This window comes from Acomys minous (assembly GCF_964271855.1).
Source record: "Acomys minous genome assembly, chromosome: 10".
Lineage (NCBI taxonomy): Eukaryota > Metazoa > Chordata > Mammalia > Rodentia > Muridae > Acomys > Acomys minous.
In genome coordinates this window covers 70,995,878-71,011,803 of record NC_140491.1, presented here as the reverse complement: position 1 = coordinate 71,011,803, position 15,926 = coordinate 70,995,878, and the positions used below count along the sequence as shown (strand labels likewise).

At 50.0% G+C, this 15,926-nt stretch overlaps 1 protein-coding gene across 8 annotated transcripts in view; it reads left to right on the top strand.

Annotated features, from left to right (window-relative positions):
• The window catches only part of RALGPS1 (Ral GEF with PH domain and SH3 binding motif 1), a 293,692-nt gene that overhangs the window by 160,744 nt on the left and 117,022 nt on the right, over window positions 1-15,926 (top strand). For all 8 annotated transcript variants that reach the window (XM_084799382.1, XM_084799386.1, XM_084799385.1 and 5 more), the window contains one exon: window positions 11,536-11,662. In XM_084799382.1, coding sequence (XP_084655508.1) covers window positions 11,536-11,662 — 127 coding nt within the window. The remainder of the gene's footprint in view (window positions 1-11,535; window positions 11,663-15,926) is intronic.

Sequence of the window (15,926 nt, the reverse complement as noted above, 5' to 3'; positions counted from 1 at the left end):
TTGCCTTGGCCACTTTGCATCTCTGGCAGGCTCCACATTGCCCTTGAAAAGGTCTAGGGAATTGATGGCTTGCAGCTGCCGTGGGTCACTGGCCATATAGCTCAGAGTTCTCTGGAGAAACCTGTGACCCTCATGTAGGAAAAAACGATTTCTTTCCTTTTTCTTTTTTCATCCTAAGGCTTTGGATAATTTCAGCTCAGAGGTGGAGTCTGATAGTTATATAATTGAGTCTGTAGGAAAGTTTTTCTGCTGTAAAAATACTTTAAAAATATCTCAGACCTCTTTATCCTCCTTAGCTGGCACAGTGCCTGATGTGGAGGAAGTAATCACCATTTCCATAGCTCATTAACATTTACCTCCTGGCCTGCTTGGTCCAAAGCCTTTCTTGGGGGGGCGTGAGGGGGACACAGCCCAGGCCTTTCAAGACCTGTTTATGTCCCAAGGACTGACAGAACTGCACAGAATTGCTAGACATGTTTGATGGGCTCATTCTGACCTTCTTTCTGCTAGTCTAGGGGTGGGCTGCTTCCTGCTTGGCTGGCTCAGGGCCTCTAAGATGCATAAGGATTATACTGTAGGAAATCTAAAATGCGCCTTGCTTCTTCTGGTAGTAAGATATCTGGCTAGAGTAGACTGGTCTGAGAAGTGTCAGCCTATACCGGTCAGAGCCTGGGCCTCCTCTCCCATCTGTGCTCTGGACAGTTGGCATGGAGTACTGGGTTTCTGCCAGTGCTTTGTAGAGCCCTAGGGCTCCTTAGAGTTGTCTTAGGGACCATCTAGAGGTGAAGGAGAGGAGTGAGGGTATCAAGCCGATGACCCAGCCTCCACCGGAGCAGCCTGTTTCCATCTGGGGCTTCTGCGTGAATTGTAGATGAGTGGTGGTTTTGGAGGTCGAAGCAAATTTGGAAGCTACTGTCTCTGCAGTTGCTGCCAGCCCTGTGATTCTAAGGCCATCTGAGCAGCGAGGCCTTTTTTCCCCCTTCGGAAGCTTTTGGACATTCTTCCTAAAATGACTTTTCCATGGCTGAGGTGCTGTTACAGTCTCTTGGGCTGCTGGGAGCCCTGCAGGCACCCAGAGGGCTGAGCTTCGGCTCCCTTGTGTCTATAGACCTTACTGTGGACAGTGCTGAGACCCGCAGTGAAGCTGTAGTGTACCCCAGAGGGTGCTCTCTTCTGCTGGGCTGTGGACACTGTCGGCTCACAGTAGCATAGGACTGTGCGGTTTCTCAAGTGCAGCTCACTGGGATGGGCCCTGCACTGCAGTTTGGGTCTATGCTGTAATGAAAATGAGCCCCCACAGTTCCTCGGGAAGCCTGGACCAAGCACTCACACAGGACTGCTGGCTCTGCCACCTTGGGGCGTGTGGCTGACAGAATGCAGGGAACTGTGGTCCCATCCTCCCAATGTTCAGGAGACTTGGGGGCCACAGTTGTCTCTCTTTTTCTAAGAAGCCTTCCCACTGCACCCACAGGCTGACAGGTAGGCTGCTTCCCTGCCTGCAGCAGGTGGGAAGACACAGCAGTCTCGGGAAGCTGTGCACACTGTGTGGATTGTAGCCTTAGCATCCCCAAGTCCCTGGGGCAGGAAGTGATTCATTCTCAGAAAAGCTTTCATGTGGCTTTGCTTTCCTGCTACCCAGCTCTCTCGGTAACCCAAGGTCATCCTTGGTACAGAAGAGCATTGGTGAGCAGTGTGGCCCGAACCCATTCTTTCCCCCTCTCAACTGTTGTCTCCAGGCCCAGTGGAAAGGACAACTCTCTGTCACTGCACAGGATAGAGAAGCCTTGCACCCCGCCAGCCTGCCTGCCTCCTCCTGCTTCCTCTGCCTCAGGTGCCACTCAGCATGCACTTGTCTGAGCTATCTTGATATCCTAAATTGTATTCTTTTTATGTCTGGTGATGAGATTGACCATAGCAATGGTGCTTCTTCCTTCTTCTCATGTCCCTTGAGCTGGGACCTCTTAGACTCTACGGGGCCACAGGGCAGGCAGGAGCGAGGGTGTCCAACAGTCGAAGCATCTGGTGCTTTTGTAGTCCTTGTTTTGCAAAAGAAGAAACTGAGGTTCTAGGAGGTGGGGTGGCCAATGATCTCAGAGCTGGTAAGTGCCAGCACCCGTGAGACACTGACTGTTGGATGTTATAGTCCAGTTGCCCACCATGCAGCCCTTGTGATGGTAGAAGGTGTAATGACATCAGGCCTGTGCTGAAAGGGTGATACCCTGCTTAGAAAGTGGGGTTGAGAGATGTGGCTGGCCCACTACATGTGGCTGGTCCACTGAGCATGGTTTGCCTCTGAGTCTTGTCCTTGGGAGTGCATTGAAACCCCGGATATCTGGGAAGCCTCGATGGAGGAGGGCAGTGTCCAAGCATGGGAGGAGGCCTGCTGCTTGGCTAAACTCTGTGGGAGACCTTTAAGTACTGGTCAGTCAGACACTAGGTAGGTCAGGGTAGCCTGAGTCTGTCTATGCACAGAACTGACTGAAGCTGAGCACATAGTAGGGTCTAAATAAATGGTGCCTGGATCCATAAACAGGGAGTTATGGTTAGCCTGGAAAAACACAGGCAGTGAGTGACTTATTCCAGAGGAGGTGGGGCTGCTTTGGAGTACTGCTGCCTCAAAGCCAGGAAGCCTAAGCAAGAAACCATACTTTACTGGCCAATTCTTATTTCCTGAGTACACATCACCTTGCAGCTCTCATTCATTCTGCAGATCAAATACTTACTGAGTGTGTACTCCATGCCAGGCTCCGGGGCTCAGGCTGTGCTCCGTGGCTTTCTATGATCTGGGAAAGACACACACTCTTCCCTGGCTGCACAGAGTGAGCAAGGAGTGTTGGTTGGATGCGTGAGTAATTAGCAAGGAGCATGGGGCAGGAGTGAGCTCAGACTGCAGTAGGTGTGGCTGGAGAAGGGTGTCACCTTTTACGTGGATACTCGGGAGCCCTCCCCCAAAGAGGCCCTTTATGCCACGGCTTGAATGACAAAAGCAGGAGCAACCATGGAGGGTGAGGGGCTGGGGATAGCTGGTGCCCAGGCATACAGGGAGAAGGGCCCACAGGTAAGTGTGGCTGGGCTTAGTCTGGGACAGAGGACAGATACCGGTCTAAGTGCACAGAAGGGCTTTGAACAGGAGATGGACATAGTTTAGTTTAGTGACCTAGACGGGCATCATACAGGCTCAGTGTTCGCACTCGCCCATATCCAGTGAGTCAGGGTCACTGAGTGCTGCACTACAGCGGATGGATGGTTCTTCCACCTGAAGCCACTTGGCAGACACTGAGGCTGGCAGATGTGTGGCATTCCTATGCTTTGGATCTGAGACTCATTTGTCCAGGAAGTGCCACTGCTCTCTATGTCTTTAGCAGCACTATTGGCAACTCTCCTGTGACATGGTAGAGGAGGCTGAGGGAAGCCTGACATGCCAGGCTCGGATGACCCTGAGCCTTGGTGTAGATGGAAGTTGAGCCAGGTGAGGCAGATGAGGAGATGGAAGGCCAAGGAAGGCAACGGTGAAAGCCCCTGGTCACAACTCCTGTCAGTGTGTAGGGGCCCGCCTGGAACTGCTTTCCTGGTCCTCCCATCACTGCGCAGGAGCCCATCTGGAACTGTTCCTCAGAAGTTCCGCACTGTGGCTGGGAAGCCTGGCAGTGCTGTAGCATTGGGCATTCCCCATCCACCACTCCTGAAAAGCCTTTCTCCTCAGGTTTAGCCCACCTTTCACTCTCCGACAGCTGCCTTCTTTTGTGACTGTGGCTGCAGAGGTTCTGTAAGGTTCTGGCCTCAGTCTTCACCTTGCTATTTCCTTCCTTGGTGAGCGTACCAGCTTGGAGAGCTTCAACAACAAGTGTGTGTTGTTCAAGCCCAGACTTCTCTTCTGAGCCCACACCCACTGCAGTGCCTGCTCCATGCAGCTCCAGCCCTTCGATGGTGTGTTCCTTTGACCTTAAAGATTCAGAATGTCTAAAATCAGATGGGGACTCTGGAAGAGAGACACCGCCAGGATACCCTCTTCACAAACTGTGGTTTGGTCCTTTGGGCAAATGGTAGGCTGAGATGATGAGGAATAAGACCTCCTTCGCCTGTCTCCTTGCTACACCATGTGAACACAATGCTGCATAAAATATAGCCACGTTAATGTACCAACAAACAGAGCCATACTGCAAGCCAAGAAAAAGAAGTTACCAAGGGCTAAAAATAAAATGTGAGCTGTGTCTTGGAGCCGTGAGCTGTTAAGATGGGGCCCAGACTCAGAGGGCAGAGTCCCAGCTTCAGGCCCCACCACAGGGGTGCTAGAAATAAACTGCTCACAGCCATCTGTTGTCATGTTACCCCAACAGAAGCTATGCAGTCACCAGGGCCCAAAGGAGGGAAGACAGTGTAATCCTCATCCTTGTGTGGCTATGCTTTGGGGTCTGCATGCGTGCAGCGTGTAGACGTGAGAGGCCAAGGCTACGTAGAGAATTTAGGGCCCCAGAGACTGAGACTGGACTCATAAAGCAGAGCTGCACTCAGCCTCCATCTTACGGTGAGGATGAAAGTAGACGTGTGAAGAATGTTAAGAGCTGCCCAGCACACAGCACTGTTTTCAGCTCTTCTTGGGTGCTCTTAGATGGGCTGCAGAAGCTGCCACCCCTGAAGCAGACCCTATTGGTTGGTGCCCTGGACTGTGAGTGACTTCCGTCAGTCTCTCTGCTTCTGGGTTTACCAGTCTGTTCTCATCCATGCTGCCGTGATCTCCCCCCCAACACTCAGTTCTGGAGTGTAGACACCTGGTTAAAGAGAGCTTTGCCTTGTTCTCCTTGCCCTGCCTGGCTCCCTGCACAACCTTGCCTGGTCAGAGGCGCCGAACACGGAACGGCTTCGCTCCTCCTCCACACTCATCTGATCTAAGTCAGCTTTTGCTACCTCATCATCTACCTCCTCCAGCAGCACGGCCATTCAGAGCCTTGAGTCATGTATGCGACAAAACCGAGCTGGCCAGAGGAATTTTCTGTGGACACAGCCACGGTCAGCCCACTCTTCCCCTTTTGGTTAGTGTTCCCTGCTCACGTGTCTTGGCTTGTGATCAGTGCCCTGTGAGCAAGTTGAGCTGAAGTAGCTGAGAAAGTAGAATAAGCCATCAAAACGGTGGTCTTGTGACCTGGCATAGCTGTGACCATGGCCAAGTTAATACCAGACTTTGCCAAAAGACAAGTTTCCCTCCCTCCCTTACCTTTCTGTTCTTATCCAAAGCAATGCTTGCTGTATTTTAGCCAACTGCTGGCCCCTTAAACATCTCTAGTAAACCTACCTCCAGGCCACTTTCCCTGCCTTATGTGGCCTCTGGTGCCTCTCCAGACCCCTCTGTGCTAAAGGTCCCTTGCCTCAAAATAGCTTTGTTCATTCCCTCCTGAGCCGTCACAAGGTGTTCTCTCCCTTCCTGTGTCTGCGGGCCCTTCTCAGTGCCCAGCTGAACATGTGTAGAATGCCACTCTCAGACCAGCTCGCCCCAGTTGAGCTTGGCAAATGTGTCTGTTAGGAGATAGACCTTTGTGTCCTGGCTCTACATTGCAGTCTTTTGGGGCCTGTCTCCTGAACTTGCCATTGAACAGAATAAAATAAATAAATAGTAAATACATGATGAAAATTGTCCCGAGAAAGTATAATTGAGTGTGTATGTAATATGCCTGTGGGTGTGTATATGTGTCCATGCAACTCTTAAAGGATGATTTTAAAAGATAAAATGCTGATTCTTAAAAGTAGAGAATGAGTACTTGCTAAAGATTTGTCTAACTCTATTAAAGAAGAGAAAGCAAGATGTAGTAACTGCAGCATGGAAGCCGAGTGCCACACCTCACAGCCCAGGCAGAGGGTCTGCAGTCATTTCTAGCATGGATGCCAAATTAGTCAGGATTCCCAGAATGAGTGCCAGTGGTAGCTAAGAGACAAACTTTTTTCCTGTGGACAGAAATGTATTTATATGACTTTTCTATAAGTTAATTTCTATCTGTTTGGGTTTAAAATAGCCCTAGGCAAAGGCAAACAGCCCAAATACCACTAAATTTCAAAGTCCCAGCTTTTCCATAGATGCTGTCCGTTGTGGTTGATGTGTGGCACTGTGGTATGACTTGGCAGCCTTTCTGTTTTTCAGAAACAGATACTAAATAGCCAGAGGTTTAAAAAAAAAAAGCTTTAAAAAAAATCCCAGTTTAGTTCCTTGCGGATTCCGCACTGAGCTCCTACATCCACAGGCCCTGCACAGTCTTTCCACACCCGGCAGCAGCAGACGTTGGAATTGAAGTCAGATTTTAAGCCAGTGTTAACATATCTGGAGCAACAGGCTCTTTGTTGAAAATAGACCCACGTATGAGGAAATGTTTTTCCCTCAAGGCAAAGGAGCACAATACCAATGTCCTCGTCCATTAGAATCAGAGGGACTTTTCTTCACCCTCTGTGGAGACGGGAGCTACTTTACCAGAACGGGGAGGGGCTCAGGAGAGGCAAATAGCAGCCCTGAGAGCCTGAGGAGAGCAGAGGGGCCCTCCTGGCTCAGTTGTCCTTTGGCGGGGTCACTGGGCGGTGTGAAAATGAGCAGTGAGGGGCTTCCTTTTTACCTTGTCACCGCGGCTGGGACTTGTCTCGGTGCTGATAATATGTAACTCTGCTTCCTGCCTTTGCAGTAGAGGCTGCAGTTTTTAGATGCTTTGTTGACATGTTACAAAAGAGCGCTGGGGTTTAGTCCCTGCCACAGTGTGATGATGCTTCGATTTTAACTCACCAGTTTTTTGCTTATTAAGGTATTCCTATCTCCTGCTTCCCTAGACTCTTCAGCTCATTTATTTTGGACTTCCTTGTAATTTTAACAGTACAGATTTTCTTTTAAATATATTTTCCCCTAATAGTGGGTTTAGCCTACCTTGAGCTCATGTATATCTTGTCAAAAATCCGTAGCCTTGGCCTTCTATTCCCTCTATGGCCTAAGGATTATCGAATGCTCGGAAGTTTCTAGTGGACCTGGTTTCCCCATCATCACTGTTACGTTTTTCTCTGTTCCTTTGTGTAACTACATTTCAGCTACATTCCTTCTGTGGGGAGGGATTTGGGGGGCTGGGGAGGGAGTGGGGGAGGAGAGCATGCTCCTGCCAAGTGAGGCACAAAAGCAGCCTTACAATATGTTGGCATGATGGCAGGTATCATGGACAATGTCCCAACACTTCTCAACTTGACTGTGTTTCAAAGTCACAGTCTTTCCGAATGGTGCATGCAGTGTTTTCCACTGCAGCAGATGTTTGACCTTAGAGCTGTGACTTTGTAGCTTTTCTTCTTGACACTGATATTATATAGGCAAAGAGATGCTGTAAAATGCCCCCATTTTATTCCTTACCTATTCCGTACTAAGCTCTCAAGTGCTCTGGCTGCCCCAGGCTGTGAGAGCTTTCATCGGCTCCTTACCTTGTCTCTAAGCAGCAGTGGCTGCAATGTGTGTCTCATTTTGGGTAAGCAACTGCTGGGTTTCCTTTCCTGAGGCTTCTTATAAATGCTGAAATCTGAGAGACCCTCAGTTCATGTGAGGGTCACAGTGGCTGGTTCTACCTGTAATAAAAGTTTAAAACATGTGTAAGTGCTGTTATTTTCTGAATAAGCAAACCCTGTTTTTAAGTACCTAGATCTGAAAAGATTTTTTTATCAGCATAATACATGCACATTAATTTAGAAAAACACCAAGTATTGAAAGACTTATTGAAACCCCACATACTCCTTGCTTCTCCACTCACGGCCCTTCCCACTCCCTCCCTCTTTAGTGGCAACCCTTCCAGGTTGGTGGTTTCTTCTTGGAGTTTGTGCCACAGCTCCACCCATGTGCATTCACTGCAGCTTCTTGTTCTACCTTCTTTAGGCGGTGTGTGCACATATTAGCTTAGTTTTCTAGATCCAGCCTACACCTGCCTCCAGAAAGCCATCACAGTAGTTCAACCACCTTTGTTAAGTGAGTATTCAGGCCCTTGTGACTAACAGTGTGTCAGCAGGCTTCACTGTGCGGTCAAGAGCTAACCCAGGAGCACTCTGTGCTTTCTTGAATAGCTTACCTGCTCGTTCCAGTTCTCTTTTTTAAAAAGTTACAGGGCAGTGAGTTGGCTCAGCAGTTAAAGACACTTTCAACTGAGCCCGATGACCTGAGTTCAGACAGTCCCAGAAACCCGTATGACTGACCACATGCATCCACACCCCAATAGATAAATGTAAAGGTTCCCTTACCGTATTAGCCGTCTATTCCCCAGACTCATACATAATCTTAAAGTTGTTTATTTCTATTACACAAACCATTCCTCATGCTACAGGTGGGCTACCAGGCAGGTTTTCTGAGCTGGTCCGTGTGGAATCCCAGACTCCCCCTTACTTTGAGTAAGATCCGCTGACTCTTGTGTCCTATGTCCTCTCTTTTCTGGTTCATTGCTTCATTTTAGTAAAGGAAATTCTCAGGTGGTTGTCAAATGCACCATGGGAAAATCTGCTGCGTTTCCTCATTTTAAAGCAACTTTCTGAAAAGTCTAATCATGACCTGATCTCCTGTAGGCATAGAATGGAGCCATTGAGGGAGGTTAACTAGATCCAGCCGTTCTGAGCGTGTGAGTCCAGTGAGGACGTAGGAGACAGACCTGTATGTAGTGTGAGCAACCTAAGGTGCTGCTCATACAGGTGTTGGCTGGCTGGCAGGTAGGCTGCACATGATGGAGAACATAGGCAGTGACCTAGCTGGGATCAGAGAGTGAGTGGCGCAGGCCACTGGAGCCAGCATGGCTCAGCTCAGGAGCAGTGTTGGGCCACTGGAGCCAGCATGGCTCAGCTCAGGAGCAGTGCAGGCCACTGGAGTCAGCATGGCTCAGCTCAGAAGGAGCAGTGCAGGCCACTGGAGTCAGCATGGCTCAGCTCAGGAGCAGTGCGGGCCACTGGAGTCAGCATGGCTCAGCTCAGGAGCATTGCGGGCCACTGGAGTCAGCATGGCTCAGCTCAGAACGAGCAGTGCGGGCCACAGGAGCCAGCATGGCTTAGCCACAGTTTGAGTGAAGGCAGCAGGACTTGACATCTGGATGAATGTAGATGATTCAAATAAGTCCGTAGGGTTCTAGATTACATGCATCAGTTTAAAAAAAGGAAAAGCTCGTTTGAGGGCAGCCTGGTCTACAGATAGCTAGGGCTACACAGAGAAACCCTGTCTCAAAAACAAGTAAAACAAAACAAAACAACAACTTTCTGGATAAAGGTAAAGGCCCTACTTACCTCTATGTTGGGACACACAAGATTACAAAGTGTGTGGTTTTCTGGGTGTGTGTTATTATTCATCGGGCAGATTTCTCATTCTTAAGTGTCCAGTTCAAATGCACCCTCTCACGGGGCATGGTGGTGCACACTTTTATCCTAGTACTCAGGAGGCAGAGGCAGGGGCATCTTTGTGAGTTTGAGGACAGCCTGGGCTACAGACCTAGTTGTAGGACAGCGAGACCCTGTCTTGAAACAAAACAAAACAAAATCAAATGCTGCTTCTATATATGCCTCTTTTTTCAACATTAAAATATTATTTAATTTATGTGTATGGGTGTTTTATCTGCATGTATGTCTGTGCACCATTTGCATGCCTGGTACCCAGAAGAGGGCATTGGAACCCCCTGTGGTTGGAGTTAGAGATGGTCATGAGCTGTCATATGGTTGCTAGGAATCAAGCCTGGGTCCTCTCCTCTGCAAGATCAACCAGTGCTCTTAACCACTGAGCCGTCGTCTCTCCAGCCCCAATATATGGCTCTTTTGGATGATGCTTCTCTTGCAGACAGTTCAGTTCCTGTCCACTTACCATTCACTTGCCGTTGAACCCTGGGTCCCAAAGCTGTTTGGACAAGTCACCTAGTCCTGTGCTGGTGAACCTGAAGTTCAGGTGCCATGCCTGCCTCCCTTTTGCCTTTGGGTTCACAGAGGTCAGTTGAGTTGTAAGCAACAGTGCTTTCCACATAGCCAAGAGGACAGTACCATTTCCTGCCCACTTATCACTGTGATGAGTAGCCTGAAGCCAGCCAGCTAAGCAGAACTGCTCCTAGCATCTGTGTAGTGTCCCTGCCCTGGTGCGTCCTGAATGCCTCAGTGGAAAACAAAAGCTTGTTTCTTCTCATTTCCCAGCTGTCTCCCCTTCACAATAGACTTCTCCCTCTCCTGTGCTGTCCATGGGTTGTCACTGCCCAAACCCAGTGGACTCTCCCATGGCTAAGTCCTTGTCAGCTCCAGAGACCAAGGGTAGAGGGATCTGATAGAGGCTTTCCAATGCAGCCTGGAACTCTCTCAGGCACTGAGCACCAGTACCCACGTGTGGATGTGCAGGCTGAGGTCCTGGGAGCTGTTCTATATCCATGTCCCTCGCTTTCCTGGTACTGACAGCCATTGTTCCTCTCCTGTCTGCTGCACGGGGCTGTTGGACACTGGTCTGCTTCAACCAGATGGTCACGGCAGGTCTGTTTAGTCGATGTCCTTCCATAGACCCTTGGAATCTCAACACCAAGCTTGGCCAAAGCCATACCAAGTCTAGGGAACCAAGTCTGTCTAGGGTCTCCTTCATTTACACTCCGGGCCTTAGCCACTAGCTATTGACCTTCCGCTTCAGAAGCTGGAATTGGGAGAACTTCCCACTTCCCCTCATGTCGAGCCCAAACCACACATCCTGGTGGCCCGGCCCCGGCCCCTCTGTTCAAGCTCGGCGCCTCTTCTAGACACCGCCCCTCAAAGCATCTTGCCGTTTCCTGGCACTAGACTTTGATTTGGGATGTGAAGAGTAGCTACCCTGTAAGTCCTCAGCATTGAGTTTTAGAGTTAAGGGGTTCTACCCCTTTTCAGAGGTTCAATGTGCACACTGAGCCATCCTCCCCCTCAGGTCACCAGCTTCACATACCAAGCCCCCAGCCATCACAGAGCTCGCTTGCTTCTCGCCTCTGGATGTGCCTGCTCACGCTCAGTCTCTTAATCAGGTGCTCTGTAGAAGTCTGCTAGCGGAAAAGAAGGTTCTTTGTGTGAAACACCATGCCCCCATGAACTATGACACAGGATGGGGGCGCACAGGATGGAGGGGGCACAGGATGGAGGGGTCTGGAGGGGAGTCTCACGTTGCAGCACTGTCATGTCCTCGTGGCACACCCACTTGAGTCATGTGGTAGTTGATGACATCTTTCAGCATAAGGTGTGTGGGGGAAGAGGCTGGTTAGAGCTCAGAAATAACCCTCCTGGGGACCCTGTGCTGTTGTAGAGTATGTGTCCCCACGGAGATCAGTGTCATGTGTATTGACACTAGCACCATGTGGCCAGTGGACAAGACATCTCCAGGGCTTGATTCCTGCGAGGCTGTGGAGCAATGAGGCTGATGCTGTGGAGTTCCCCATCTCTGCCTTTTAAAATCTGTGCTTCTGTCCAGGCCTTGATACATTGTGGGCACACATTCAGGCTTTTCCCTTTACCCTTTTATCACAGCCGCCTCCCATGAGGTTTCCCCTGCTCAGATACTATAATTTCTTTTCATTCCAGCTTTTGAATCGCAAAGACAAGACCACTTTTGAGAAGCTGGACTACCTGATGTCCAAAGAGGACAACTACAAGCGGACGCGGGACTACATCCGGAGTCTGAAGATGGTGCCTAGCATTCCCTATCTAGGTATGAGTCTCAGCTGCCTTATTTTACTATTATGTTTCCAAGTGACATGCTCGGTGCCAAATGAGATGATTTTACAGTTTCTAGTTGAGATGTTTCCAAGAAGCATCAGGGACCATGGATAAAGAGGTGATTTGGTTGGCTCCTCAGGTTGGAACAGGTTGTTGATGCTTCCAGGGTAGGAACACTGGTGAGGTGGAAACAAGGATGCTCTGTCTTACATCCCTGGACGCTGAGGGCCCCAGGCCCCCAGGCTGTGAGGGCCCCAGGCTCCCAGGCTGTGAGGGCCCCAGGTCTGCAGGCTGTGAGGGCCCCAGGCTCCCAGGCTGTGAGGGCCCCAGGTCTGCAGGCTGTGAGGGCCCCAGGCCCCCAGGCTGTGAGGGCCCCAGGCCCCCAGGCTGTGAGGGCCCCAGGCCCCCAGGCTATGAGGGCCCCAGGCTCCCAGGCTGTGAGGGCCCCAGGTCTGCAGGCTGTGAGGGCCCCAGGCTCCCAGGCTGTGAGGGCCCCAGGCCCCCAGGCTGTGAGGGCCCCAGGCCCCCAGGCTGTGAGGGCCCCAGGCCCCCAGGCTGTGAGGGCCCCAGGCTCCCAGGCTGTGAGGGCCCCAGGCTCCCAGGCTGTGAGGGCCCCAGGCCCCCAGGCTGTGAGGGCCCCAGGCCCCCAGGCTGTGAGGGCCCCAGGCCCCCAGGCTGTGAGGGCCCCAGGCTCCCAGGCTGTGAGGGCCCCAGGCTCCCAGGCTGTGAGGGCCCCAGGCCCCCAGGCTGTGAGGGCCCCAGGCCCCCAGGCTATGAGGGCCCCAGGCTCCCAGGCTGTGAGGGCCCCAGGTCTGCAGGCTGTGAGGGCCCCAGGCTCCCAGGCTGTGAGGGCCCCAGGTCTGCAGGCTGTGAGGGCCCCAGGCTCCCAGGCTGTGAGGGCCCCAGGTCTGCAGGCTGTAGCCCGGATGGGCCATGGTGTCCACAGTCAGCCACTTGCTGGCTCATTCAGATCCTCCCACACTGGGGCCACCCAGCCATATGCCCGCTGTTCTAGTCCTCTGGATACGGATTCAAATGAAATCCTAGTAACAATTGCTAAGTTTTCCAGTTATAAAGTACTATCCGTTCACTATAGGAATTGGGAGAAGAAGAACGCCTCTATAGTTATCCACTGAAAGATATTTTGCTTTGTATCTCACTCCTTTCGGCCAGTGCAGAGATCTATTCACGCGTGTCAGATGCCTCATGCTGTGCGTACTGTGTGCAGGGGCTCTGTGCCTCCTATTGGGTTTGTCAGACTCTTCTCTGCTGTTGACGTTTGTGCTCTGTGTGGTGAGCATCCTCAGACTGTAAAGCTCACTCATGCGTGTGCTTGTGGCCATTGCTTCTTGAAAGGGCAGGCGACCGGATCAGCCTGTGTGTACAGAGGACACCTTAGAGGGGTTTTGGGTTTTGAAACAAGACAAAGTCTTGCTGCTGTCGCCACTTCTTCCTCTTCTTCATTCTTTCTTCTTGTTCTTGTTCTTTTTGTTTTGTTTTTGAGACAGGGTTTTTCTGTGTAGCTTTGGCTGTCCTGGAACTTGCTCTGTAGACCAGGCTGGCCTCGAACTCACAGAGATCCGCCTGCCTCTGCCTTCTCAGTGCTGGGATTAAAGGAGTGTGCCACCTCTGCCTGGCAGGCATTTTCATTTCAAATCTATTTTTTTCTCCTTTTTAATCTTGCCAGTTTGATACATGAAAAATGCTGTTTGTAGTTTGGTTTTCAGGGGAAAATCTATCTTGTTCTGGCCTGAAAGAGTTTTAATATCCAGAGAAGGACAGGCTTTTCTAGAAGTGACTCCTAATGCTGCAAGTTAGTATGGTTATTTTCCAGTACCTTCAGAAATATTTTCTGTAATTTTGTATTTTTTTTTTAAAGCAGGAAACTGTCTATTTGACCAAACCTTTCAAAATTATGAGCATGGAGGCTTTTTTCTCATAACTTTTTACCGTAGTGTGGTATGCAATTTTCATATAAATATTAACTTCTCTCTATATATGATTTGTTTGTTTGTTTGTTTGTTTGTTTATAAATAAGGTCTCACTGTGTAGTCTTGGATGTCTTGGAACTCACTGTCTAGACCAGGCTGGCCTCAAACTCATAGAGACCTACCTGCCTTTGCCCCCGAGTGCTGGGATTACAGGTGTATTTGCTTTTTGTGGTCCTTGTTTGTTTATATTGTTGCTTCTCCCCCATACCTCTCCTCCCCTCCCCTCTCCTCTTCTCCTCCCCACCCCTCCCTTCTCCACTTCTTCTTTTCCCTCCTGTCCCCTCCCATCCCCTCCCATCCCCTTCCCTCCTCTACTCTTGTCTGCCCTGTCGGGAGTTTGTCTGTTGATCTTCCTAAATAATTAAATTTTAGATTTGAGATTTAAAAAAAAACAATCATATTATCTTTCTGCTTTTGAATTTACTACATTTTCTTAATCTAGGGTGTGCATTTTCTTTTCCACATTTTATTTCCTTTGAAATAGATAATAAAGCATTTTTTAATTGACAGTAATAATCTTGGTACTATATAAATATCCTTTTAATCATGACATCCTAATTTGATAGGGTAAGGATATATAAATATATACATGTACATATGTATGTATGTGTGTGTATATGTGTGTGTATGTATGATGTATAACTCATAATGCTTTGAGCATGGTTTGAGTTTAGTATTGTAAGTTGCTTCCCTGGCGTTACCCAATATGAGAGGCCTTGCTTTTATTCTCCCCGTTTCTCTTTTGTTCCCTGTGGAATCATCTCCTTTCCCGCTCTCTTCTTCTGGCTTGCTGTAAGCTGCCATGTGTCTGTGTTTGGTGGCTGTCCCAAGAGGGAGAGCATGAATGTACAGAGCTCTTAAAGCTGGTTCCACTTTGCAAGTCTCTCATCTAGGAAAGGGATTGGTGGTACAAAAATGTGGGAGAGGGGGAGCTGCTGCCATGTGATTCAGGCAGAGCAGGTGTCCTAGTGGGATTAAGAATGGTGTTCTTTCCCCGCCCCCCCCACCCAGCTCTCTCATTTATTTTCCCTGAGACATGGTTTCATATATTTTAGGCTGGCCTTGAAGTTACTATGTAGCCAAGGATGGTCTTGAACTCCTGATCTTTCTACCTCTATCCCCGCAAGGGCCATTTTCTCTAGGAATAACTGGGAGAGCTGTTGTGTGTCGCTTGCCCTCCGTGTCTAGCCCTTTGCTATCCCTTTGGCTGTGTAATCTCATTGCATGATCTCAAGAGCCAAGGCACTGAGATTTCTAGGAGTCATGTAACTTGAAAGTGGCAGAGCCTGCCAAGCGTAGTGGCATACGCTTTTTTCCCCAGCACTCAGGAGGCAGAGGCAGGTGGATCTCTGAGTTCGAGGCCAGCCTGGTCTACAAAGTGAGTCCAGGACAGCCAAGACTACACAGAGAAACCTTGTCTTGAGGAGGAGGAGGAGGAGGAGGAGGAGGAAGAGGAGGAGGAGGAGGAGGAGGAGGAGGAGGAGGAGGAGGAAGAAGAAGAAGAAGAAGAAGAAGAAGAAGAAGAAGAAGAAGAAGAAGAAGAAGAAGAAGAAGAAAGAAAGAAAGAAAGAAAGTGGCAGAGCCAGGGCAGGGTCCACATGGACAGGCAATAAGCTCTAAAATCGCGACACTGTCCTTTCCCATCTCAACTGTTCAGGTCATCATTTTCGTCCCCCTCCCTTAACAAGTTACCTGTTAAGTCTCTGTGACTTGGAGCATGTAAGTGGCCACTGTCAGGGTCATATGAAGTAGATGGATTGTTCCGCTGTTCCTGTGATGTGGATAGCAAAGCAGTGATGTTTTGGGGCTTCCTAGACCCTCAGTCAGTCTGTTCTGGTCTCTGGGACCCTTGCCACTTAGCCTGTCTGGACAGATCCAGCCCTCCCTGTCCCAGATCACCTTTCTCTAGAAGGTGCTTTACAGAGGCTCCCTGAGCCCTCTGCTTGCCTGTTCTGGCTCTGAGTGCGCCTCTCATGGGGTCACGTTCCTGCCCTTCAGCCTTCAGATGGCACCATTCCCCTGACACGGTTAGGCTGCACTTCTCATCTGGAAGCAGAACAACCCTAGCACAGAAGGGGCAGAGGAGAGAAGCAGGATGCGTCTGGGCCTACTGCTTCCTGTTCTCAGGATGGAGTGGCCATGGGCACTTCACCATGTGCCAAAGATGTGCTGAGGCTCACGGCCTCTCTCCTCTGCTGTCTGACCTCTGTGGGCAGGCCCTGCTAGTTGGATCCTCTTGAAAACCCAACCTGTCTAGAGTGGATG